At 46.8% G+C, this 27,822-nt stretch overlaps 2 protein-coding genes across 2 annotated transcripts; one reads left to right on the forward strand and one right to left on the reverse strand.

Moving 5' to 3' along the window:
• The first annotated feature begins 4,705 nt into the window (after positions 1–4,705).
• On the forward strand, positions 4,706–14,388 carry LOC121852142 (potassium-transporting ATPase alpha chain 2-like). The gene is made up of 7 exons (XM_042346232.1): positions 4,706–4,879; positions 7,152–7,275; positions 8,474–8,619; positions 10,025–10,158; positions 11,056–11,157; positions 11,306–11,397; positions 14,375–14,388. Exons 1-7 carry the CDS (start codon positions 4,706–4,708, stop codon positions 14,386–14,388), a joined length of 786 nt encoding a protein of 261 aa, XP_042202166.1.
• Positions 14,389–20,052: 5,664 nt separating this feature from the next.
• LOC121852143 (omega-amidase NIT2-like) lies at positions 20,053–26,671 on the reverse strand (the record flags this gene model as incomplete). Its single annotated transcript, XM_042346233.1, has 9 exons — positions 20,053–20,150; positions 20,412–20,467; positions 20,954–21,052; positions 21,640–21,718; positions 22,329–22,403; positions 24,041–24,134; positions 24,520–24,608; positions 25,227–25,347; positions 26,553–26,671. Coding segments are annotated over 9 exons (830 nt in total), but the record flags the coding sequence as incomplete, so codon positions are not given.
• Positions 26,672–27,822: the final 1,151 nt, after the last annotated feature.

Genomic DNA, 27,822 nt, shown 5'->3' on the forward strand with positions numbered 1-27,822 from the left:
GTTCATCCGTATTGGCACCTATGTCGGAGTCTGCACCTAACAGGCCGTGGCATGGGGTCTACACTCTTGGTGAATCACCTTAAAGAAGTGGAAGGGAAGGTGTCGCCCACGAGTACTCACTGAGTGCAAACTCCCAAGTGGGTCGATGAGGGGCTGCTTAAGATTGATTCTTGCTACAATGCTCGGCGAGCTTATGCTGCAGTTCGGAGAGAGTCCTGATGGCATACGTTTTCAGACTGGCGATTCTGCTCGTCTTGCTACTCGCATGCCTGCCCGGTTGGTAATAACGAGGATAACGACCGTTATTTATACCTGCATATATATCTATTTGTGGGCTCAGCCCTGTTGGGGTGAAACCCACGATGCTTGATCTCATGTCCACGCTAGACCCGATATGAGAGTTCAGTTTGCCTAAGGTGGGGCCAACGTCAATCTCTAAAGATTAACGAACGATCCGTTCGGCTGATGGGCCTGAGTGTGGTACACACGGCGTGTGCGGGAAGTCCGGCTGTATCAGCGCACGCATCAATACTATATGACCGTGGGGACTTGAGACTCCAAAAAGCAAATCCCCATTGCTAGGATTGGAACCTTCTCTTGCTTGATTATTTACGAGCGCTTGATTGCTAAGCGCGTGATTCAGGTGATCCCATTCTATTTGTCCTACGGGCGTCATTGAAGGGAAATCTCTGCATATGAGCCGGGCCTAGTCTACCAACGCAGGAAGCTATCAGGCCAGTTCATGAGCTGAGGCCAGCCTGTGTGTACACCATTCAGTCGGCAAATATCAGTGCCCTCAACGCATGAAGTCGCCCACGATGAAACGGGGATTCTGAGAATTATATTAATGCCCCATTAGTGACTCCATAGCACCATCGGCCTCCCATTTCTTGCTCTGTCTTAATCCGAAGCAAAAGAAACTTGCAAATATACGTTCCGCTAGGCGCTAGACTTACACCGCACTGGTTACTAACGTTTGATTTTCGCGATGCTGATCATAGCGGGATACATAACACCGGGGCACTCCCATAGCAGCGCGAGATGAGCAACTGGCGATACGAAAGGGAGATTATGAAGCTACCTGTATATATCACCTTTAATACTAACCTGAAATAGAGGTGTCCTGTCTCAGGTTAGGGAGGTCGAAATAATAAATTTAACAGACAGGAGCCCTAGCAGATATACAGGGCGCTCAACTGCTCGTGATCGAGACCCATGAACAACGGCAAAGGAACTGATTCCTCTTAAATTGGTGGACCGAATAGGCCAAGTGCCGTAACCCGCTTGCAAATCCCGTACCCGTAAGTCCATCCACCCATCTTTACTCTTAGGTCCTACAATCTCGGTAGGACACACCCATACAGAGTTAGAGACTCTATCGCATCTACACTGAATGCAGATACGTGCGTCGGACGCCATTACGGAGATGAAGCCCGTCATATTAAGACCAGCCGGTTTTTAGGCTCCGTCCATGGTCTGTGTCCAGTCCCGCAACGTACATTCACAGCCTAGTAGTAGGTCATATTGGAAGAAAATTGCTGAAAAATGATGCCCACATAGGTATAGTAGACATCACAAGCGTCTCGCGTAGTCACGTTACTACGCGATATTACTCTAATTGGATCCTGTTAGGTGTTTGGGTTGTACCGCCCAATCATGTAATTGGCCATAGTCCAATCTACTCACCGTATACCGTCAATTAAAGTTCCAACTGCTCGTCCACTATCGTTGCGTATACTAGTTATTTGGGCGATTCATGGGCGGGCAGATACTCTCCTTATCGGGACGCGATCACTTGGCTGCGTACCGCTGCACTGACTTAAGGGTGTACGGGGCGGTGATCCTTAAGTAATGTCTCTTCGTATAGGATTTATCGAGCCTTACGCATAAGGCGTGTCTTGGTCTACGTATAAGTACATTTTCCCCATAGATAATGGGCTTTGTCAGTTTGGGATAACAAGAAACGATGAGTCACCGTCTCTACGGGACAGAAATGTAATCCACTGCTAGCTCGAACCCTGTATCGCGGCGGGGATTCTAGCCCTAGTCAAACTGGCTAATTTCAGCTGAACTAGTGTCGGAGAAGTGTAATAGAGGATAGTGGGGTCTCTCGTCCAGCTAAAGGAGTGGCACGTTTAGAGGTGTATGAAACCAGTGGGCTGACTGACGCCGGCGCTTCATGGAAACTAGTATGCTCCTCCATATTATCCTTACACTCCAAGGACTTACCACGTTATAAAACTTGCTGTACTTGCCTAAAGGAAACATTGATAGAGCCAGAGATGCTAGCCTACGGGCAAAGTATGCAAGCCTCAAGTCGTATGTCAAAGGCAACTTTCATGACGAAAAATGGTGATGTTTGTCCTACTAGCGGCTGATTCGACTGAGTTTACATTCTTTGGAGGTTAATTGCCTCCTCCTGTGTGCGCTAGATCGAGTTAATGGAATTGCGTCCATCCATGCGAGTAGCAAACAAACTACATTTGGTGAGCTGGATAAGCGTGGGATATATTCTCATGCGAACGCTAGATTAGAACATAGCCCCAAGAATCGAATGTTGAGTCTGGACTTACACTCTCCGGTACCAATTGCGCGCCATCCGTGATACTAGATGTTACCCCGAGTCTGAGCAGTAGACCATGACCCGATGATAAGGGTAAAGGCGCTTAGTGTCGAAATATGTTGCTTCTAACACAATGTAAAACCGAAGTTCGCGAACTGAACGGCACTAAATACCGCCGTATGCGCACCCACATCTAAACTGATCGAAAGACGGACCCTCCACGGTCGACATAGCAGTGGATCATTCCAGCTCCAGGAGTCCAGTAAGCAGCGTTTGCGAGGTAATTTTCGGTTTACCAATCTTGCCCATCCTGGAAAGAAAAACATCTAGGATAAAGGCATACTGCGCTACACGGGTCTTAACACGTTCACAGGGATACTAACTTTCGCAATGTACTCAAGCGGACGACAAACTGGAAATCGTAATGTCCATATCGTTTTCTGGTAGCAAGTGCCGTTAAAGGACTCGAACCGATTTTCCACAACAGTATGTAGGATTAGCGGGAATAACAGGAATGAGTCCACAATATTTGAGGAGACGACTACCATCGCGGGGGGGAGATCAATCAGATTCCGTCAAGCGTGGCACGATTCTTGCGGGCGATGTTAGCCGGTGGCGCATGGACATTCCCGTGTGGCTTAGCTGCACGGAGGGCCGCGGGAAGCCAGATTCGATCTAATGGTCCTACGGTGCTCGGGTGTTCTCCCTTGACCTCAGAGGTGGAAGGCATCTAGAGGCGCTAGATGGTCCCGCCTACCCCGGCAATGTGTTACGAGCCTCTGTTAAATCTAGATCTTCGCGCTTACGAGTGGCCTGTATCACCGGGAGCAGCGACGCTTAGTTTACGATTTAGTTACTTACACTACGAGGAATATAGGAGATCTGCATCTGGCGGAAGAAATCCCAGAGCTTTTCTCCCCTGACTACCATAAGCATCACGTCAGATCGTTGATGTGCTTAGATTTTTGAACTTGATTGCATTAATCATAAGCTACTGTGCGATGATCGTCTAGCCATCGCACGTAAGCGGTCCGAGATATATAGGCGAGCCACATGTTGATGGGAGGGGAAACTAAACTGGGGTTGCCTACCCTGAGGGTCAGAAACCAAGAGACCAGACTATTGAACTGACCATCGCTTACGGCGTTGCACCTCGGCTCATGCATGGTCAGCGAACAAAGACGCGGGTATCTACGGAAGTAAAGGCGATCATCATAAATCATAGCAACGAAGCTGGTATCTAGCCGAACTTGTTGGGATCGACGGATGCCGTGCCTCGCTTTACTTTCGGAATCCGGGTAGCGACGCACAAGTACCAGCAAAAGCCGACTTTGCTAGTATCGTTACTGGAACCTCTTCTACAGACCTTAGCGGATTTTAAACATTAAGGGGATGATCTAGCTTCTTTTAACCCATTGCTCTACCGGATGCTCACCAAAAGCTCATAGGCAATATAACTGTCTTGGATGTTCGAAGAACCTTTTGTCGTGATAAATCTCATAAAGTTCTGACCGAGCCCGAAAGGTTACTCGATACTATACACGCGAGAGTTGGGAGATCGTCGAGACTGGTTTCTATGCCGCTGCTCCCAGGGGATTACCTATCTAAACCATAATATGGTGGCCCAGCCGAGTCACGTACGGGACAGCTGGTAGATTTCGGTATCGCTCTAATGACATGATGGAGTATACTGGACTGGAAAGAGTCGACATTGCGGGACGGTGTTCGCCATTTAAAGGCGCACCTGCTCAAAACACATTGTGAAAGAGCAGGCAACTGGCTTTGTCGATGAAGGACCGCGGGGCCAAAAGCTAATTGGCCCGTGGCGACGAAATGCCGCACTACAACACCGGCCAGTGCCTCTGATAGGCAGTCAAAGAAATGTTCCGCAAGACATTCGTTTTCGGGGAGGAACTATGTATGCGCCGTTTTGTCGGCTGCTGCATCGGATTGGGTGGTAGAATAGTCTAGACCGATGTTAATATGCGTCACTCACAACGACGTCAACGCTCCACTAAATCAATAGCATCCCAAGGTTGAGCCTGCCACCGCGGTATTAAGATACAAGTATTGGTTGGAAGTAGACACATCTATTTAATCCACCTGCGGCGTGTGGGTCCTGCTTGACACCGTGTACCTCCTATGCCACATCGCCCTTCTGCGTCTAAAGAACCAAGTCCAGATCCTCACTTTGAACTGTCCGCGACAGCTCGATACAAGCCTAATGCGATAAAGTGGCAAGCGTTCGTCACCGCACAACCACCAATGACGGGGGACCCTAAGGAACTCATGGGATTTAATATCATGGACTTGCAAGTATAGGTCCTGGTCATGCAAGTGTGAACCTTTTCGGCTGCAATCACTAACTAAAGATCCCCATTACTCGTTCTTAGAAAGTTACGCAGGGAGATGCCATGACCTATATGGCGAAGGGGTTTATCCGAATAGCCTAACCCTGGTAAAACTCGCATATATGCTTTAAGGCTAATGCCATATGTAGGAGACTTAATTATTTATTATTGTGGGCCTATGGACACAAACCTTGGATAATATCAGAGGCTCGTCCATGTATCCGGGAGCGTCAAGTTAGAGACGCCCCAGGCCAGCTTCTATTAAAATTATCTAGAGCTCGCATCAAAAGGGCTTCAGATTGCTAGACGGGTCCGAAGCCGGCCCCCCGTGCATAGAAAACTTCCGAGTTAGCCTGCTTGACATCCCTGATCAAGGACACGCTACAATGCTCCAGAGTCTACTTTTATCGACAACGAACTTCCAGCGAATGCAACCCTTTGAATAATGAGCGAGAATCCCCGATAGACTTGAGCTACATAGAGCCTTCATGCGTAAATTATTTGAAGTAGCATGTGGTAGCCGATATATTATAGGTCAGCAGACACACTGGTCGCTATCTGCGTGATATAACGTCTAAAGTTATTACACCCTTTCATTTTGTTGGAAAGGTTGTACCACGTTTACCTCAATCCGGCCGGTCCGTAAACGACTAGGAGCCATAGAAATGGCACGCCAGATTTCCTTCTTTTGAGTCCGCGAACGCTGGTTCCGCAGCCACTGGAGCAGAGCCGCATTAGGCGGCAGGAGTCATCGTACTCCGCGATCTGCACGGATGTTGCAATGCAATCACTGGTTTAATCGCTTAGCGTAGCACAGTTACGTCATAAAGCTAATAACGGTGTTGTCTAAGTAACCGACCGGCTTTATCAACCTTACAAGTCCCAATTCTAGCGGGGAACCTAATCTACAGCTCACGTTCGTAAATTAGCTGAAGCGGGCTCTAGCAGTTACTATGGCCCCTAGTACCGGGGAATTTGTATACCCTGTAACTGATGCCAGATTAGGCCACATGAGTGCGCCTGCCTGAGGCAGCCATGACCCGGATCGATCCGTCCTATCCCAATTGACACCGTACCCGGAACAGCGCGGGGAGATGATATGAATATCTCCCAGTTTATTGATTATTTGAGCGGATCAGTCTCAGATTCGCTGAATTCCGTCTTATGTGAGCTGTTTAGTCAGTGCTATCCTCTAGCTAAGAGTGAAGACGGGAGCGCCCAGTTTCACGGAGCTTATCGATTAGCGACCTCTCTCTCGGATCAGCGACGCCAGCACGGTGTTGTCCTCTCAAACGCAACTAGCCCCTGTCGGGGCATCTCCAATTAGGGCGATGATCTATATGACTCAGTGCGCGGTTGGTGGAGTCTAGCAAGTGGCGATCTTATTAATGGCAGTAACTCAAAGAAGATGAGCCGCACAGTAGACGCCAGGGAGGCATGTCTTTAGCGCCCCTTCTTTATCATCAGGCTAGCATCTGGCGCTGAAGTTGTAGGGATCGGCCGCGTTGTCAGTGTATGCACGTCCTTACATAAATGAGACTACAGTCACGACTGCCACGGATGAACCCACAACCTCCTGTATACGAGGTGAGGTAATTAACATCTCGCTAGCGTAGCACCGAAGCAGAGGCAGGTAGATGGTTGAGGTTCACTGGATGAGTGCATGAAATATTTATTGAGCTTATTTATAAAACAAAAGATAAAGTAATGAACAGGAAAACGAGAGAGCACTTAGTAGAGCATGTGACATTCCAGAGCACTTATTGGCAATTTACATAGATATGTTTTTATTTTTCGGTTTAGAATTGCTCGTGTACACGCACACTCCTCCGCCTTATACAAGTCGCAGCTTCATTAGTGCATAAATAGAGTTCCAGTTGGATTTATGGCTTTTGTTAAATATTTGACATTTACATTTAAAACAAAACATTTATTTATTCTTTATTTCTGGAAGCCTCATAGCTTACCCAAAATATAGGCCTACGCAAATCTGGCTCTGCAAGGTCTCACTGCATTATGAGCAGAGTAATTTGTGCAACATTCACGATGGCTGCATCCATCAACCGATGGAAAGATATCCTCCAAACATTTCAGTTCCGGTGGAGGTGAATGAAATCTACGTGTGGTTAGAGAGCTACCTGTGCATACTGCTCCGTGCAAAGTGTATGCAACGCTAATTCCAGCTGGGCTGGAAGTGAACTCGCTCATTCTGTTCCACTCCGCGTGTACGCGCGCAGATCCCATCTATCGCTCTGGCCTATGAGAAATCCGAGAGCGACATCATGAACCGGCGACCGCGCAATGCTCGCACCGACCACCTGGTGAACTCGAAACTCGCCACCTACTCCTACCTGCAGATCGGTGAGTGCCGCTCGCCTGCCTGCGGGTTCACTCACCCTTTTCCACTGCCACACCCGAGCTGCGCCAGTATGGGTGATTTTTTCCAAGCCAGGCTTCACAAGAAGACATCGAAATCTGTTTCGGGGCCAAGCAGGGCCAGGGGTGTGGTTTATAATTTTTCCGTTAGTTAGTACACTTGACAAACGTGTGCCACTGACGTCGTGCGTTCATTGCGTGCGACATCAGCGGCACGAGTTCAGATTCTGCAGTGGAAAAACAACATGGCTTGGCACAGCCCCAGTGCGGCCTGGATGTACAGTGGAAAAGGGATGCCAGGGAATCTGTGCTACATAACGCCAGGTGGTACGGCGGTTAAAATCTCAACACGTAATCGCAACTTAATTCAAATCCCTCCTGATGATCGACTCGACTCATCTTGTCTTCTATACATCAATATTTACGTTCCACAGTTTGAATCTTCATAATGTTTTACCGTTTCCCAGTTACAATTGCAAAGTTGCTCCAGGGCTCGATTGTCATTCTCTTTGTATATGCCTACGACCAAATTACTCATCATGCACTGATCTCATCAGATCTTTGTAGGTAACAGGTTTGAGCCTGGATAATGTTTTGATGGGAGACCACCATGTATAATAACAGGTGTCATAGACTGCACGGTCATGTGCTGGGCAGCATAGGGCTGTGCAGCAAAATCCGTTGTTGTACTGTACTTTGTTCCCTTGTCTATGCTCCTGACCATCGCCAACCCTCACGACAAGCATAGTGACGTATGGTCAAATAATCTCGCACGATCCACACAGCATGGGGAAGCTCTCATCCTGCAGTGGGCTGACAAAGGTCTGTACATGTACGTACACGTATGGGTGTGTGTAACCCGGTGGGTTATAACGTGCACCACAAATCCAGCGACCAGAGTTCAATTCCACTCGTGACTAATAACAGCGGCAAATATTTGAACCAGTCCTGGGCTTCCCCGAGGTCGACTCAGCCTCAAATGAGTACTCGGTGCGTAAGACATCGGCACTGGGAGACAAAGGCGGCTGGACGTGGTGCTGGCCACCCATTCGCTCATGTGCTGTGCCGGCCTTCATAGCTGCTTGCTAGCATCCCTTGCCCCAACAGTCTGTTAAAGACGACACGACGGGACGTTTTTATTTGTGTTGTGTGACCCACGAGTGCAACCTGTGCGTGCCCGCAGGTGTGACGCAGGCGGTGGGGGCATTCCTCGGCTACTTCACGGTGATGGCCGAGGAAGGCTGGCTTCCGACCACATGCATCGGCTTGCGCCAGCACTGGGAGCAGGTGGATGAGCAGGAGTTGGAGGACTCGTATGGACAAGAGTGGGTGCGTGCCACACGCTCACTCCGCATGCAGCAGCACACGCCGGCACCAGCGCCGCCTTCACGCGCGTGTACTGCTTCTTGAAAAACAATACACTTTAGACCTCGCTTAGCGCTCAAGATGCATGAATATGTAGAAGTGAGCACTAATGGAATCGGTGCTAAAAGGGGCCATTACACCATTGCATATATCGAAATTCATTTCCGACGGCTTCATTGGGGTATCGGTAATAGTGCTAACAATAACACACAGATGGTAAACATTTAATAAGTAAAAATATTGTTGTTTTAATTATAACATCAGTATTATGTACTGTACTCACCAGTGCATACATCTGATGCTCCGAAGTGATACTTTTCGTTAACACTTTGGTCAAATTTCCAGCACTAACACTTGCGAGCTTTTTTCCAGAGATGATGGGTCTAAAACGCTCACAAAAACACACAAAAATAAGGCAGAGAAACACTAAGGCGGAGTAAACACGTCGGCGAGCACTGCGTGGCTCAGTGCGTAGTGTCTTAGCATTAAATAACAATTCTGTAATAACATTGAAAACAATGTCTATATCTTTTTTTCAATGCAATGCAATCATTACCATGAATCGTGATAATTAAATTTATGGGAGGTGGGTGCTGTTTGGCTCAGCGTACATCACTAACATTGGCTGAGCAAATGTCATCAAATTATCTGGCGGTGGGTGCGTTTCCTTGGCACTGCGTGTTCTCACTCTTAAGCACCTTGTAGATTTTAGTATTTTCATTTTTTTAGTACAAAATTTCCAACAGTACCAAGACCACCGTAATGACTCGGCATTCTACAGGGTCGTGCTGAGCGAGGTCTACCTGTATATCGTTCATTTTAACAAAAACAGGAAATATTATTTAGCAGGCATTTCTGTTGGGTGTGTCCAGGCATCATGCATTGGACGCACTCACTTATGATCTGCACAGAAAAAACTATCGCACGCCTAATTTAAAGCTCCAAAACTTGAATATATTGGTTTGAGTTAATCCAACAAACACTTGTAGCAGAATGTATGGGAGAGAGTGCTCCCTACGATGCAGGGCTAAAGCTGAACAAGGCGACTTGAAGGATTTTTAGAAGCCCTGTGAAAAATATCTTACCGTAGCTGTTCCCCGACACAATTTCCGCGAGATTTCTGATGCTGAGAGCACAATTGAAATAATTTGTAAAAAAATATACCAGGACAATTACTAGGCCCAACATAGGCACTTTCAGGCATTCTTTTACCAAATTTGAAAATTGCCTCCACGTTACTCAATGGGATTGCACACACACCTGGTTAAACAAAATAAACTCGAAACATAACTTTTCCCGAGGACACAGGAGTTGTGGTCAGACGTCGTGCAGCGCCCTGAGCCGTACGCCTGTGTCCGCGCGCATGCAGACCTTCGTGCAGCGGCAGAAACAGGAGTTCGTGTGCTACACGGCCTTCTTCATCGCCATCGTCATCCAGCAACTCGCCGACCTCGTCATCCGCAAAACTCGCCGGAACTCACTCTTCACACAAGGCCTTTTTAGGTAACTCAGGCTGGAATGTCGCTACCCACGGTCACCGCCCGTGTCAGGAATTGACCCCAAATAATTCCAGGAATTGCAAGGTGAATGCTACTTAGAGAAGAGGCAAAGAGTAGAACAACATGGGGAAAGAAAGCGCTCGAAGCTGGCCTCATGTCATCATTCAATTAACCGAATTTTTGACCGGGAAGAATACATTCAGTATTATTGGCCATTATTTCTGGATTGCAGGAATGAGATATCCAACGAAAAACGATGTTACGTTTTGGTCCCCTCCCACCGGACAAACTGGTATCACCTGGGAATTTGCTTGGGCAATGCCACCCAACCTTACATTACCCTTCGTTTGAAACCTCCGCAACTTCTGTCCATCGCAGTTTTGCATTTCCTGGCCATGGTTGTTCATGTTGAGTAGTCAAGGAGACCAATGAAGGCTACTGAGCATACGGCTTGCACCCCTGTTCCGTAAGTTAGAAGGCAGCCACCCCCTCTCCCCTTCTCCTGCTATGTTCTCATGCCCATGGTCCAATCACAACCCCCTGGTTTGCCAAGTCCTTGCTTGGGTCAGGAAAGTGTAGCATCTTCATTCCTCCTTCCGTAAAGTTGAAGTCTGTACAGAGAGGAGACGGTGGGCGTTTCCTCTGTGTGCACCATCGTGGAGGATCATGGTTAATAAATAACAGACTACATTTCTATTTCTTCACATACCTTTTTTGCCCACCAGCCTTACAGCCTTGTGGACCTGGATTTTCCAAGAGAATTAGTTTAAGCAGGCAAATAGATATTTGCCTGCTTACTACTATATTATACTAATATGGGTGGTGCTGCGGTTAGGGGTTCGAGCTCTAGGGTTTAGAGTCAACTCAAATTAATCGTCTGCTGTGCTGTGCATCCTTGCAGGAACAAGGTAGTGTTGCTGGGGATGCTCTCTCAGCTGGTGATCGCTGCCTTCCTGTCCTACTGCCCGGGCATGGATGAGGGCCTGCACTTCATGCCACTCCGGTAAGTCGTGACATGTAAGACAAGGACCCATACATTATCGACTGTTTGGGCAAGTACTTTTATCGAGCATCTATGAAGGCTGTCACAGTGCACATCTGACCAGATGTTTCATACCTACTTTGTGTATTGTGCGTGTGGTTGCATGCAGAGTGGGCTGGTGGTTTGTGGCGATATCATACGCCATCTTCATCTGGCTGTACGACGAGATGCGCAAATTCTTCATCCGGAGATATCCCGAGTGTAAGTCGACACGCTGACATGTATTGCGCAGCATCTATTATCACACAGTAATAAAGACATTGATCCCCCATATAGCATTGACACCATTAGGGCAAGTGCTGTTAGTGAGCACCTATGCAGGTTGGCATGGCGGTGGGATGGCCAGCAACACACCCGGCCGCCTTTGTCTCCCTGTGATGATGTTTATACATCATTTGAGACTGAGTCAACCTATGGGAGGCCCAGAACTGGTTCAGATAATTGTCATTGGTGTTGGTCCTGAGCGGGAATTGAACTCATGTTACCTGGTTTGTAGCGCAGCACACTAACCACTACACTTCCGCTCCCCATACACAGCAATAGTGTACATATGCACACATATACCGTTCTGCCTCTGTTATCAGACAGTGTACATGCAGTACACACTGCACTCCCACTGTACGGTCCAACGACCCTGCTGGCCCTGCCTACATGAATGATGTTTGGCGATGAGAACAGCGCTCTGCTGTGTTCTACGAGTGTGGAAGTCTAACTGCTACCTAAGATCTACGACAAAATCGCCTGCAATATTCCCGAGGGCCTAGTCCATCCATCGTACAGTCACTTTAATAGCACCAGGCACACACACACACACACATGATCATGCCGCACGAATAACCACGATTGTCCCGTGTGTGTGTGTGTGTCTCCACAGCTTGGTGGGCGCAGAACATGTACTACTGAAACCAGGGCACGTGACACGTGCCATCACGAGGACACAGAGACAAGAGTACTCTGCAGACACAGGCGCAAAGACACATACGCATACATAGCCATATATGTGAATGGGTGCATTGGGTTTATTGCTGTACCTGTGGCAGCATGAAGCCCGCACCTCTGTGATCATGGGTCCATTCTGTCTAAATTAAACCACATTCTCAAGCAGAGAAAAGGTTTGATGCGTTCAGCTCGGTCACCAACAATTGGACAAAATCCCATCTGGTTTTCCGCTCGTTTTTTTTTTACATTCACCCCAGCTGATCAATGCTGGGAAAGTTACATTTGTACAGATATGTTCATTAGGAGTAACACATGATGATGGGCATACCTGTCTCCATGTAGCCTGCACGGATATCTTGCCGTTGTGATGAGAGGCTCATTGAGGTATTCCAAAGTGAATTACGTGAATGCTCCTTTCCCCCCTGGGGTGGGGAACACATAGCACCCGAGGCTGTGTGCAACCTGCGACATCACTTCATAAGGCCTACGGTCACGTGAAGCCAACCACTTACAAACAGGCTGCAAATTATGTTTTCCATCACTGCGAGCGTCTTTTAGCCTCACTGATCGGGTACTAGAGGGGAATATTTTTCAATTGGTGACACTGCTTTTCTAATTTTAGCACTCTCAAACACTTATGTCACTGCATACGCCTCTTGCAGTGACAGGTGACTGAGGCGGTAGCTTTAATGTGTGGCTGTCTTACCTAAGGTATTTTAAAAGTTCTATTCGGTCCTCATTCAAGATAAGGCTCCCCCCACCCCTGCTGTACTCGAAAAGGTCCATCTGGAAGTACATGCATCGGGTGACAGAGATTCTCTATAAAACATGCACGGACACATATCGGGCGCAGAGACATGCACATATGCAGATTAATATATATAACCTTATAGCTGTAGAAACTAATGCCATCATATATGTTAGAACACTATATGATATAATAAAAAAAATAAAAAATTCCTCCTGTAATTAAAATATACTTCATGAAAAAATGTAAATCTGGTGGTGTGAAACATTTCACTGTATAGGTAGCTGGGACTAGATAGCGGTGTAGGCCGTGTCGCCATTCAGCTCTGGCACTTTACATGCGCACTGCTCACGCAAGGCCCGCATGAACGTTTTCCAGCGACGGAAATCAGAATCCAGCAGAGTTGGTGGCTCACTTGTACGACACTCACCTGCAGGGCTATAAGGTGTCCAAGTATATGGCAGAGTAGCAAGTAAGATGTTGACCTAGCTGTTGATTTGTTTTTTAGGTTTCCTCCCACACATGTCAATACTTGATCAGGAATTGGCCAAGCCTCTTAAAAAGTGAGACTCAAAGGGACTTAATTAGTAAATAAATACGTTGTTATTTTGACGTGCATTCGGTTTTGGACAAGTCTTAATCCATGCAAAGCACGATATAGACGATTAAACGATGATTTTGGGTCAAGGCAAATCTTTTCTATGAGTGTGCTTTAATGCACCTAATACCCTATCTTGAGACCTGAATTAATTCGTTTCTTAAAAGCTTGTACGGTATAACCAATTGGTAATGAATAAAGTGTCAGAAGTTTCAAGGACAATTGTGATCTACTCAGAAATAAATAAAACAAATTAGTACGTTCCACAATAAAATACTACTACGATTCTGTTACGAATAAGAGGTACTACCGTTCCACGATAAAATGTAAGACAATGCATCACTAAAATAGAACGGTGACGCTAATCTTTGAAATCGACTCACCGAGACAAGAATTGTTGTGCATTGAACAGCAAAAAACGGATGTTCTGTGTGCGGCATGGCACATGGACATTGGTAAACGATGTTACAAATAATGGGAGTGTGCTGCAATAGAACTAGTTGATGCCTTAGCATTCAAGTAGAGCCGACACACCTGTAACGTCCAAGTATCACCCGCTGCTAATTAAACGCGGTGGTCGTCTATTCTGCTTTCGTTTCCTTTTTCTAAGGAGCCAAGTCTTAATTGAAAACGAATTTCTTTAGAAATGATTTTCGTGCCTATTCTAGATTTGAAGCTTTCGTGACTGCAAGGATTCATATTCTTAGTTTTTTTCGGTAAAGTCACGTAGGTAAAAAATTAAAATGAATAAAAGTAAAATAAATAAAAATCACGACGTTTCGGAGGCAACACAAGCTTCCGTCTTCAGGTGGTACCGTCACAGCCACGACAGCTGTATCAAGTAAATGAGAGATTACGGTATCTCCTGTAAATCTCTTATTTACTTGATACAGCTGTCGGGCTGTGACGGTTCCACCTTTTCGTGTCTAGTTTGTTGTCCTTCCCCCGCAACCTCGGAATAGCATGGTTGGTTATGTACGATGCAAAAGAAGTTCAACAACATACATACATGAGCTGACATCGACTGGTTGGACACAACTGTTAGCATAACAAGTGTACAGACGAGTGGCTGGTTGCATAAAACATTTTCAACAATTAATCTCGTTCATGCTGCTTGAGGTTTTAACAAATAAAAGGGGGAAATTGTGATGCCGCCGCCACGAAGCCGTTCGGCAGGCGCCCAAATCCCCGACCTCGCCACCACCAAGCAACGGAGCCAACCCCGCGTCCCCCTCACCTCACCTCACACGAACACACCCGCACGCATTTCCCCCCCCCCCCCCATAGAGCTCCGAGGGGAGGTCACCTGGCCGACCGGTTTTTATCCGAGAAACCCTTATCGGGGTTAACTCTCACGGTTTCCGGCGATCAGGGAATTGGATGACCTCCCCCGTGCTACGTGGCACCGCGGCGCTGCGACCAGCCTTAATATGGTGTGGTCGCGGCATGGGGCATTCGGCCACCGCGGTTGAGGCGCATTTCCCCCCACACACACCCCCACGGGTCGACGGGGCAAGCAGGGGAGGGACGGGACAGCATGAATAGCGGGACCGCAGGAGCTGTTGCGCATAGTCATGGAGGGTTGGGATAATTACGCTTGAGCGCGCAGGCCCCATTGTTAGGAAGGGTAAGGGATTAACTAGGATTTACGCCTTGCACGCCGCACACTGATTAGCATATCAACAGCGCCCGGAACCGCCGTGCGCGGGCTCGAGGTGCACGAGCCCATTGTTCAGCGCAGCATCCCCTTTGAGGTAGGGAGGATAAATAGAGGGGCGCAGAGGGGAAATCGCTCTCTTCTCTCCAGGCCAGCGGACCAGCAGCAGCTCCAGCCAGCGACCCGGACGTCCGTGAGACGCATCGAGGTACGTTGTTAGCGCAGGGAGCAGCGAACCTCCGCGGGCGCCAAACAGGGAGTGGGGAGGTGAAGTAAGATAATAGCCGATAAATAGGGAATAGGTGCCGGTTTAGGGGAATAGGCCAGCCTCGTCGACTCACTGATTCAACATTAGTACCAGGTAATAAATCATTAATAGCGAAGCGTGGTCTCGCGTGATCTTGTCGTGCAGTGTGAGCGTGTGGGAACGCGTGTGGTACTGTGTGTGCGTAAGCTCGCGGCGTGCGTAATCGGCGTACCCCAGGTGCGCGATCATAACGTAAGCGGCCAGCAGGCGGCGAGCGCTGCGCAGAGCGGCGCAAGAGTGGGTATCGCGTGTGGAGCTGTATGCGTGTGCGCGCGCACGTTCACTACGTGTATAATACAGGTGCGCGATCCTAACGTGAGTGGTCGGTATTGAGTGAGTGCCGCGCAGAGCTGTGTGTGGGTGTGCGCGTACGTAATTAACCATGCCTATTACGCGGACCCGCGGGGGAGGGGAATCCTCGAGCGACGGCTCTCACCCCATGGGTGAAGAACCCAACAGCGGTTCGCCTAGTAGCGAGGGGGCGAGTAATGAGGTTAATAATGAGGTTAACCCGACCGTTAGCGGTACAGAGGGAGGGATCTCGGGGGCCAGCGACCCCGACAAAATGCCTAAAAGAAATAATTATTCAAATGGTCACAGCGGAAGATTTTCATCACGATAAATGTGCGTTGCCAAGCATTATGGGATACACACGAACTACCTCGCAAGTACTAATAGCGCAGGTCTGAGACTTGCAAGGACTCAATGAATTGTCACAATTTGGGGGTCACGATTAAATGATTCTTTTTTTAATAATCGTTTTCCATCTTGTTGGTATTGTCGATCTTTTATACAGTCGCATATCCGACCATTGCATATCCACCCTGGCAAATGCACCGCCCCACACCCAATGAGGTATTTGTGCACGGTGTGACTCATTTTCTAGTACATTGCTTCTACTACAATATTTACCCAAGAATGTCAGTGTGTAACGCGCGTGACGTCACTCTACGTCGACCAACCCCTCATTAATAATGTCACTCCGCATGGAGAAGCGCCCCCCCCCCCATTCATAATAATGAGTAGGTGACGTCACTCCACATTGAACAGCCCCCCTCATTAACAATCATGAACAGGTGACGTCCTCCAAATGGACATCCCATCATTAATAATCATGAGCGGGTGACGTCATTCCACGTGGTGGGAGAGGCGCCTCCTCCCCCCTCCTCGGCGTCAACTCACAACCCTCACGACAAAGGCAGAACCCTCACGTCATCACGTGATCTCCGTAACGCTGTTGAGACATCGAAGTAAAAAGGACGTCATGATGAACAAGGGATTATAACCTTTAAATGAAATCGGACTGTGCCACCGCGCCCTTACAAATTGCACACGAATGGATGCAATGAATATCATGTCGCGGTCTGCTTTTCGTTTGCAAGTTTCAGATTTACTGCAATACACCCGTCCTCGGACGGGCAAAAGGCTAGTAGTCAAATGTTTCCCCATGTGTAAAGCAGTTTGCGCAAGATTTTTTATCTCCAGCAAAACTATTTGTGCATGGTCGAATAATTGTCAATGTCCACGGATATTCACGTATCCACCTGTAGAAGTCCCCAGCGAGTCTGGAATGTGACGTTGTACTGTTTGTTCTGTCTCGTTCATTAGCCCACACGTAACATTTGCCAAAAAATTGCATCAGTTGTGAACTATCAATTCTTTAACGCATGAGTTAATGCATGTACAACGTGAGCAGAATAATTTATATTTTGGTTAAATTGGTAAATGGCAAGAAACAGAGGTTCCCAACCTGCGGTCCGCAGATTACCGTGAATGACAGAGCAAGTCATTAGCTGTTTAGTGTAAAGAAAAACGTAAACTAAATATCACCCTTTAAATTGTTTCACGAAACTTCATACGCCACAATACTATGTCTACTTCCAGGTGTCCGTCAAAGTATCGTCCATTATTGACGGCAGTTCGATATGCATGGTTTAAAACGTCGTTGAGGTAATAAGAGGGGTTTCCACTTTTTTTGGCAACAAACTGAAACCTTTTTACAAGAATTCATGTCTGCATTAACCACAATACTTGCAGTCAAATACAAAAAAAACACACTATGATAATATATGCATTGTCCTTGAAACTGATTGGTCCACACCAAGGGACGGCTTTCTTTTGAACCTCGACCCAATTGGTGCTCGACCAGAGGACGCCAGAAAAAAGGGGAAAAAACCCTGTTATTACCTTCTTGGTTCTTTCGGTAAAGTCACGTAGAAGGGAAATAATAAAATAATAAAAATTAAACATTATATTTAACTAATAATAAACATATTTTCTTTTATTCTTTTATTATTTCCCTTCTACGTGATTTTACCGAAAGAACCAAGAAGATGAATCCCTGCAGTCACGAAAGCTTTAAATCGAAATTTAACCCTATTATTATATTTTGGTACTGGCAAAGGAGGTCCAATGATGTAGATGCTCACCCCGAGCCCTCATTACTTTGATAGTGCATTGTTTTTGAGCTGTACCCTTTTGGCGTCCTCTGGTTGAGCACCAATTGGGTCGAGGCTCAAAAGAAAGCCGTCCCTTGGTGTGGACAAATCAGTTTCAAGGACAATGCATATATTAGCATAGTGTGTTCTTTGCTTGCATTTGACTGCAAGTATTTTGGTGAATGCAGACATGAATCCCTGTAAAAAGGTTTCAGTTTTGTTGCCAGAAAAAAGGGGGAAAATCCTATTGTTATATTTTGGTACTGGCAAAGAAGGTCCAATGACGTCGTTGAGGCTTCACTGAGTAAAAAGTGTAATAAAAACAAGTGTAATAACAACAAGTGTAATAACACTAAATCTCACGCGTTAAATCTGAAGACGACGCGGACCGCCAGTGCCAAGTACAACCGTGCAAAGTTTTCGCTACAACAGTTGTGTGAACTATAATTCCTTAACAGCGGATGAGACTTTTACAAACACCTCTTTTAGTCACATCCCGGTGTGTTGTAAGATATTCCGGGTTCTTTCCACGAAGCTGAGCAGCATGAATGTTTTTCACCTGGTCGAGGAGTATTGCAATTCTACGCGAGTGTTTGCGTTTTGTACAACCATACTACAGCAAAGCTCTGCTATCCGAAACTTTACCATCTCACACCTATCAATCCATTATCAGTGCCTACCTTATTACAGACCAATTCGGATCTTATTGGTCATCCCGTGCCCTTATAAATCTCAACGTTTATCCGACAGTCTCATCACAAGGAGAAACACAAAGAAATAGACCAATTTTTTTTTCTGTGCCCGTATTGAAATGGCTGTACGCCGTATATGGACCTAAAAACTCAAATTTCCCTGTACAAGAATACGGTTAAACCGTATGGTTTGACAGGTGTGCCACCCAGGATACTCGATTAACCGGCATCTGTCATAGATGCGCTTCAGGACGCTGCCGAGTGGTGGCACCAGCGGCAGCATGTGCACTGGGGGAGCGGTAGTGTAGTGGTTAGCGCGCTGCGCTCACGGCGACCAACGCCAGTGGTGACGATTATCTGAACCGGTCATTGGGTCTTCCCCTAGGTCGACTCAGCCTCAAATGAGTACCTTGTGCAGTGCGTAAAACAAAGGCGGCCGGGCGGTGTGCTGGCCACCCCACCCCCTTGTGTGCTGTGCCGGCCTTCATAGGTGTTCAGTAACAGTACTTGCCCCTACAGTCTGTTAAGGCTATACGGGGGGTCTTTGTCTTGTTGTACGACTGTGTCCTGTACTCTAAACAGCCCCACTGGTTCTTTGCAACCAACTTAAAGGGCCATGGTTTCTATTCCCAGTCAGTGATCAACTCAGTTCATCATCCCTCCTAAGATCAATAACATTAATACCACACTGTGATCAGCTTCAACAATAATTGTTCTAAACTTGGCCATGCCGAGGGACGGTAGGAATTTCAACCCCGGGCTCAGGGCCACCAATGGAGAAGATTGCCATAAAATGCTCTTATAAGGGTTACACATAACATGGTTAACTCGTGGAGGGATGTGTGGAGTTCGATCGGCAAGTTAAATAGCACACAAGAGTACACATTCAGCCGAGCGCAACGCAGGCTGCTGTGGGTGTGCGATGCTGAGTGAAGGAGACAGATCTGTGAAAACGGGTTTTCAAGGTCGATGCTAATTTTATTCTGCTCCCCTTCAATAATCAAGCAGACCATCACAGCAATGCCATTATTATAAAGTGCTTCATCTCAATCAATAATAGGCCTGCAACAATTCACCCCCCTCAAGATTCGATACATTACAATTGTGGGGATGCAATTCGACGCAACAGTTGATTCTTTTTTATTTTAAGTGTGGTGCATGTAGCAGCTCTTGTGGCTGCAGGAGTTAGGTGAACAAATATGCATGGCATATATCAATCGGAAAAAAAAATATCTTATCACGCAGCAATCAATGCATGTGTTGGGAGAGAATATTTTTTTCATAATGAATCGATTAATGTCTTGCTGTTTGCCTAGTTTATGCGGCAGTGCAGTTTATGGTTAAATGTAGTTATATGTTGTGTTGGTGGTGTATCTGGTGGCGGTGTATGGTTGAGGGTGGATTAAGTGTGGTTAAAGGAGAGTGGTGGAATTGCACTTGTGGGGGAGTTGATGGTTTGTTTGTTAGCCGAGGTTGGTTATTGTGGTTTTGCTGCTGCCAGCGAGTGGTACAGCTCACAGCGCCTCTGAATCCGCACCGGAATCTGACGTCTCACCTCTTCCATTCTGTTTAAATCTAAACAGACACATACAAACACACAACAACACACGCATGCCACCTTCAACTCAATTACACTCGCAAAGCAACTATTGCTGTGTCTCTGAGCTGCACTTAATAAGAGGGGAAAGTTGTATATATGAAGTGAGGGTAGGGTTGTTAAACACAATGTTAGTCCGAGATGTGGTGTACGATGTGACAGTCATGCAAAGGCTGTTTTTATTACCTGAATTGTGGTAGTGATGTGTTATGCATTTGTGGTGAAAATGAGATACTTACCAATATCAGCATACACAATTTCTTCCCCAGGTCCAGCTTTAGCAATAACGTCACCCCTGAAAAATCGACACAATCACACAGGAAATACATCAAACCAAACTAGGAGACAGCGTACCAAACCAACCACCCCAAACCATGCCAACTACAGCACTATACAAATCAGAATATGTATTTATACTGGAGGAATCCGATGAGCTATAAAGATATTTTCCACAGATGTCCAGTAGCGGCATGTCAGAATGTTACAACAACAAATACAAAAACGATAGGAGTGCTGAGCACAGGTAAGGCAATAAAACCACCCAAATCTATAGACAAACAAAACTAAACCACTTCTGCCCCAGCAAGCAAGACCCACCGAGCCATTAGCTTCTTTTTCAGTAGCGACCTGCTCACAAATAATAGCTCAGGCTTATCATGTAGAAATTTATAGCAGCAAAATTATCTAAATAATCTAGACGCATTAGAGGAAAAAACAAATGACATAGCATGCATGGTGCGGAGTGGCAGGGTGTGGAGTAACGCTGGTGTGGAGGGGTTACCAGGGTGAGGATACGGTGCTGTGTCCCCAGGCCACGTACGACGCTGTTTCATCTCTTGCCGGAGACACCGTGGCCACAAACATCTGATTATCAACTGCCCTGTACAACATATAACACACCATAACACACACAAACACCATCACTATACAATAAACCACATGTACACAACTCCAGAACTACATCATACAGCAGACACCATACAATCAAGACCCCATAAAATACACACTATGAGTAGTGATACAACACAGCTACACATGACATCACAGTGACCACTGGACATGGCAAACACAAAATTACCACGCCATTCCGCACAACCATCACATCCTAGACTACAGTGCAAGCACCCATACACTGCACCATAACGTAAACCACACCATGGCAACACCAAGCAAACCTTATATAATATTTCATTCATTGCATACACGTCCTAGGGACACTTAAATATACACTAGACCAAACACCGTAACCACAAAACACAGCATTAATGCAACATCACTTCCACAGAGTGCTACCACACCCTACCATACTGCACTATATAGCAATGCCTCTGTTGCACACGTTAGCACCATACAATTCACACCACACACACACAACACTGCCACTGCAGGGGTGGGTTACTGGGAGCCCATATCTGGTGTTGCTTAGTGCAGTTGTCCATCCCAAGCACAAATCAATTCGGAACGCACCGAGCACGCTGCAAAAGCTCCCAGTGGACGGGCCCCGTAGTCATGTTGAACGCTCCAGGGCACACGAGCAGGTGACAGCCTAAACACACAGACACACAATTAACTTCTAGATTTGAAGCTTTCGTGACTGCAAGGATTCATATTCTTAGGTTTTTTTCGGTAAAGTCACGTATCAAGCTGTCGTGGCTGTGACGGTTCCACCTGAAGACGGAAGCTTGTGTTGCCTCCGAAACGTCGTAATTTTTATTTTATTTTACTTTTATTAATTTTAATTTTTTACCCAAGTGACTTTACCGAAAAAAACCTAAGAACACAATTAACTCTTACACATCCTGACCCACACACAAGCAGGGGGCAGTCTTTACACATGCAAGTCAACACTTGTTTGCACTTACAAACTGCCAGCCTGTACGGTTACTTTACAATGTACATGCTGGTAACATATTCACATTAAAACATGGTGATGATTAAACAGTGGGAGTCGTCCAGTCTAAATGCACATGGAACATTACTCACTGAACAGCACCTGCGATGAGAAACAAGCTAATCCATAAAACAATTATCTAAATATGTCCTTACACAATGACAGACGTCATTAAAGTCCAGGGAGCTAAGTGCATGAATAGTACAGCTGTTTCCATTGGGCACACAAATGGAATGGCTCCCAATGCACACGCGGCACCACTCACCCCGGTCAGCATAGAGACGCGTGAGCTCTGGGAACCGAAGGTCGTAGCAAATGGCAATCCCGACCTTGCAGAACGCTACGCATGCACACCACGCCACAGCACAACGCAGCACATCACTGTTGATGACCCCGAGGCAGTGACGGAAATTCCACATTCCCAGAAGGCAGGCCAGCGTACCTCCGATATAAGTTAAACAAATATAACTAGCCTTTTGCCCATCCAAGGATGGGTGTATTGCAGTAAATCTGAAACTTTCAGGCGAAGAGCATACCGCGACATGATATTCATTGCATTAATGCACGTGCAATTTGTAAGGGCGCGGTAACACAGACCTATTTCATTTTAAGGTTATAATCCCTTGTTCATCACGACGTCCTTTTTACTTTAATGTCTCAACAGCGTTACGGAGATCGCGTGACGTGAGGGTTCTGCCTTTGTAGTGAGGGTTGTGAGTTGATGCCGAGGAGGGGAGAGGAGGCGCCTCAGCCGCCCATGTGGAGTGGCGTCAGCCGCTAATTATTATGAATGGGGGGGGGGTGTCCATTGGAGGACATCACCTTATCAGGATTATTAATGAGGGGGGCTGTTCAATGTGGAGTGACGTCACCTGCTCATGATTATTAATGAGGTGGGGGGTGTCCATTTGGAGGACGTCACCTTCTCATGAATATTAATGAGGGGGGCTGGCGATGTGGAGTGACGTCACGAGCATGAAGGACATTCCTGGGTGATTATAGTCGGTATACATACATATTGGCCTGCTTTATGACAACACAACGGAGACCACGCCACAAGCAACGTAAAACAGCACACCACATACAATACCCAAACAATACACCGCAGAATGTCACATACAACACGGCAGAGAAACACCACGTAACTAACAACACCACACGCCAATACCGCAAGTCAAAGTGTTTCCCTGCTTAGCACGGTGGTAATACTGATTACGTCGTTGTTGCTCTGAGCTAATAGTATGTGGACAGCCGTTTGTTTGTCAGTCCACTGCTGTACGAGGGCTTCCTCCGCACCATGCAGGTAGGAGAGTTATATGACCATACGTCACCACACTGGTCAGCATGGGTTAGTAAAGGTGGGGTTAATCGACATGGAAATAAAGTTTAGTACAGTCAAAAAATGATTTTGTTGCTACACTGCCATCTCCTGTATATATCTATTGCAGGGGCCAATGTCTTGATATAACAAGCACTACGACTTTACCACATTGCTGTACAGGACACAATACGATACAGTGAATGAAAAAGACCACACACCTGGGCAATGTGGCAGCGTTATAACAACACTGCATACAATCCCATTACCACACCATGGTACAGCTCTCATTTCAATCCACTTCTGGATGAGGGCCTCTCCACACCATGCATATCGTCAAGTTATTTGAGCATACTTCACCACGCTGGTAAGTGCTGGTTGATGACAGTGGGGAGCATCGACTTGGGTGAATAGACATACTGTGTAACAATGGATGAGTTAACCTCGCAGTGGCCTATAATGCCTGTTTTATACATGATGGTCACAACATACATCACCCATATTACACACAAAACCACATCACCTAAAGCAATGTCCTACTGCACGTACGGCACTCCATACCATAAACAAGACTGTAAAGGTACAGTGTTGTGCGGTGAGATGTTGGTGTATCAAGTGACGGTTTGTGTGTTGAACAGTGCGATGTTGCATGATTTTACGAGTGGTGAAGTCTGTCAGTTCCTCTCCAGGGCTCAGCGTTTCCGACTCCTTGAAAGTGATTTTTCCCGGAATGTCAATGTCAAAGAGATGCATCTGCAGAAGACAATCAGTTGAATTATGATCAGCATTCTGGGGTTGTTCAACCATGCTTTACCACGCAAGTTCATATGGGTTGGTGAAAAAGGGTGCACAGGACTGGTTCAACTGTCAGGGAGTGAATCCAAGTGGCCTGCCACTACAAATATGACAAAAATTATATGTATCAACACCTACAACAGAATTTCCATCATAATAAAAGCCAACATCAGCATCTAAAGGAATTTTAAAACATCAATCGCCACCATCATTATGATGTGTAACTTTCTTAAATTATGATGATTACGTTTGTTTGCCCATGAAAAGATTCACTGTATCTCATTTTCAGGGGTGTTCTGTAGAGTGTTCAGTCGGGGGCAATGATTGCTATGTGTATGCGTGCCTTGCGGAATTTCCCACACAGCTTGCCATCCGGTCCAAACACGAGGCTGGTGTTAAATAGACGATCCCCTGACCGCTCTGGGATTGACCCTGGAAAAAAAAACAGAATGTGAAAACGTTGAGCAAAATGCATCTTCACTCGACAACAGAAATATGTGGGGATATCAACTCTACCATCTTCAGTAGCTTTTATGTTGTTAAAGAAGTTCAACATACATTTCAAAGCTGATATCTTTTTGCAGCCTTTCCCAGTGAATAATGAGCTGCATAATCTTTGTTAAATATTTCCAAGGATGAGAAATATGACATGTGTAGTCGTGCATTGTGTGTTGTATGCCTATAATCAGAACACTGGAGGCAAGGGTTGGGCAGTGAGGTGGCCAGGATGTGCTATTTTAGCAGGCGTCTTTGTGAACACACATCTAGTGACAACAAAAAATGTGGACCAGGCTTACATCGATTGGTGGCCAACATATTACCATCGATCTCCTTGTACTGCCATGTGGAAGGACAAACAGTAGAGGCTGCCCGTACAAGTGGTGGAATTATGGCATCAAAGAAGAAGCCTTAACAGTCAGAAAACTTTTTTACAGGAAGCGATTCTCACGATCAGGATAGGAAAGAGTAGAAGAACTTCATCCAGCCCATCAACAGCTGCCATGTGTTGACTGACAGAAAATAATCGAGAGACACTGGTAAGACGCTCACCTCCGATGATGGTGATGCGGTGCTCGGCGGCCAGCGCCGCAATCATGTTGCTCGTTTCTCCGGGAACCGTCTCCGCATACTCGCCAAAATACTGCGTCCCGTACGGGCAGTTGAAACATTCCTGCATGCACCACGCGGGGGTCGCAAAGGGGTCATACCTACAATCACATCCTGCCTTGATGCAATATCATCTTAGATTGTTCCAACTTGCTACAGATGTTTTTCCAAAGTAGAGTATTCCTCCTTGACAAACGTCCACTCTAAGTGAAGACACCACATTGAGCGTGTACTTCTTTAACTATGACATTACACTGCGAAAGAGTATGTGAAACTAGATTTGAAACTTTCGTGACTGCAAGGATTCATATTCTTAGGTTTTTTCGGTAAAGTCATGTCGGTAAAACATCAAAATTAATGAAAATAAAATAAAAATCACGACGTTTCGGAGGCAACACAAGTCTCGGTCATCAGGTGGGACCGTCACAGCCGGATGCAGCTAATCCGGCTGTGACGGTCCACCTGATGACGGAGACTTGTGTTGCCTCCGAAACGTCGTGATTTTTATTTTATTTTCATTAATTTTGATGTTTTACCTACGTGACTTTACCGAAAAAACCTAAGAATAGTATGTGAAACCTTAAAATGGGCATTGATCTGGTCCCAGCAGTCTACCCCACCAGTTCCAGCAGTCCTGAACTGGTCCCAGCAGTCTATACGACTTGAAGGAAGCCGAGTGGGGGATACACGTCAAAGTGGGCCAGTGAGTTATGTTTTCCCATTACAGTCGACGTGGTGTAGGGCCACCCTCATATGTTATACACGGCTTGCATTGTGGGGTGGTGGTACGCGGAGATATAGCGAGATTTGAAGCTTTCGTGACTGCAATGATTCATATTCTTAGGTTTTTTCGGTAAAGTCACGCAGGTAAAAACATAAAAAAGTAAAATAAAATAAAAATCACGACGTTTCGGAGGCAACACAAGCTTCCGTCTTCAGGTGGTACCGTCACAGCCACGACAGCTGTATCAAGTAAATGAGAGATTGCAGAAGCTACCACTCCGTTTATATAATGGTTGCCCCACCACCTTCTCCAACCATTATATAACGGAGTGGTAGCTTCTGCAATCTCTCCTTAATTGATACAGCTGTCGTGGCTGTGACGGTACCACCTGAAGACGGAAGCTTGTGTTGCCTCCGAAACGTCGTGATTTTTATTTTATTTTACTTTTTAAAGTTTTTACCTACGTGACTTTACCGAAAAAACCTAAGAATATAGATATAGGCGAGTGCAGTGTGGTGCGGGGTGTGATGTGGCACACGTGATACCGGGAGTGAGACGAGCTGTGCACCATTCTGCGCTGCGCGCGATATCAGCTCACGAGCATGTGCCAGGTTCTCCTGCTTGTGACGTGAAACTAGCATCTGCAGGAGTGCCAGGCGGAATCCTAAACACATCACGGCATATCACGCTGTCAACAGCGCACATGGATATGCTGAGCACAGGATGTCTGCTTGTTGACGAAAAGTAAGAAGGCAAGAGTGGTGCCCACATCGGACACCCTGACAGTCGACTCCGATGGCTAGGTGATATCATGAGAAAGGAAAACTACTTGGCGATGAACATGGGACAGGGTGCAATCTGAAAGGCAGGCCTAGAAACAGATGGTTTGCAGTTGTGAACCAGAACATGGCACTGCTGACGAGCGGAGCCCAGCGCTCCGCTCGTTGTTGTGAGCGTCGCTCTTCCCTATTCAACACACGGACACGCCACTGTTGACACACCACACACCACTAGACACACCAGTGGACACACCACACACACACCTGGACACACCACACACACCTGGACACACCACACACACACACACACACAACTGGACACACACACACACCGACACACCTGGACACACCACACACACACACCTGGACACACCACACACACACCTGGACACACCACACAACACACAACTGGACACACCACACACACACCTGGACACACCACACACACACAACTGGACACACCACACACACCTGGACACACCACACACCTGGACACACCACACACACACCTGGACACACCACTGGACACACCACACACACATCTGGACACACCACACAGACACCTGGACACACCACTGGACACACCTGGACACACCACACACACACACCTCGACACACCACTGGACACACCTGGACACACAACTGACACACCACACACACACCTGGACACACCACACACCACTGGAAACACCACACACACACCTGGACACACCACTGGACACACCTGGACACACCACACACACACACCTCGACACACCACTGGACACACCTGGACACACCACTGGACACACCACACACACCACTGGACACACCACACACACCTGGACACACCACTGGACACACCACAGGACACACCACACACACCTGGACACACCACTGGACACACCACACACACATCTGGACACACCACACACACACCTGGACACACCACTGGACACACCTGGACACCCCCACACACACACACACCTCGACACACCACTGGACACACCACTGGACACACCACACACACCTGGACACACCTGGACACACCTGGACA

This window comes from Callorhinchus milii, unplaced genomic scaffold, assembly GCF_018977255.1.
Source record: "Callorhinchus milii isolate IMCB2004 unplaced genomic scaffold, IMCB_Cmil_1.0 Scaffold469, whole genome shotgun sequence".
Classification (NCBI taxonomy): Eukaryota; Metazoa; Chordata; class Chondrichthyes; order Chimaeriformes; family Callorhinchidae; genus Callorhinchus; species Callorhinchus milii.

Coding starts and splice junctions, on each gene's coding strand:
- LOC121852142 (XM_042346232.1), top strand. CDS start 4,706: ATGCCACATCGCCCTTCTGCGTCTAAAGAACCAAGTCCAGATCCTCAC. Junction 7,276..8,473: donor CTACTCCTACCTGCAGATCG/GTGAGTGCCGCT, acceptor GCGTGCCCGCAG/GTGTGACGCAGGCGGTGGGG. Junction 8,620..10,024: donor ACTCGTATGGACAAGAGTGG/GTGCGTGCCACA, acceptor GCGCGCATGCAG/ACCTTCGTGCAGCGGCAGAA.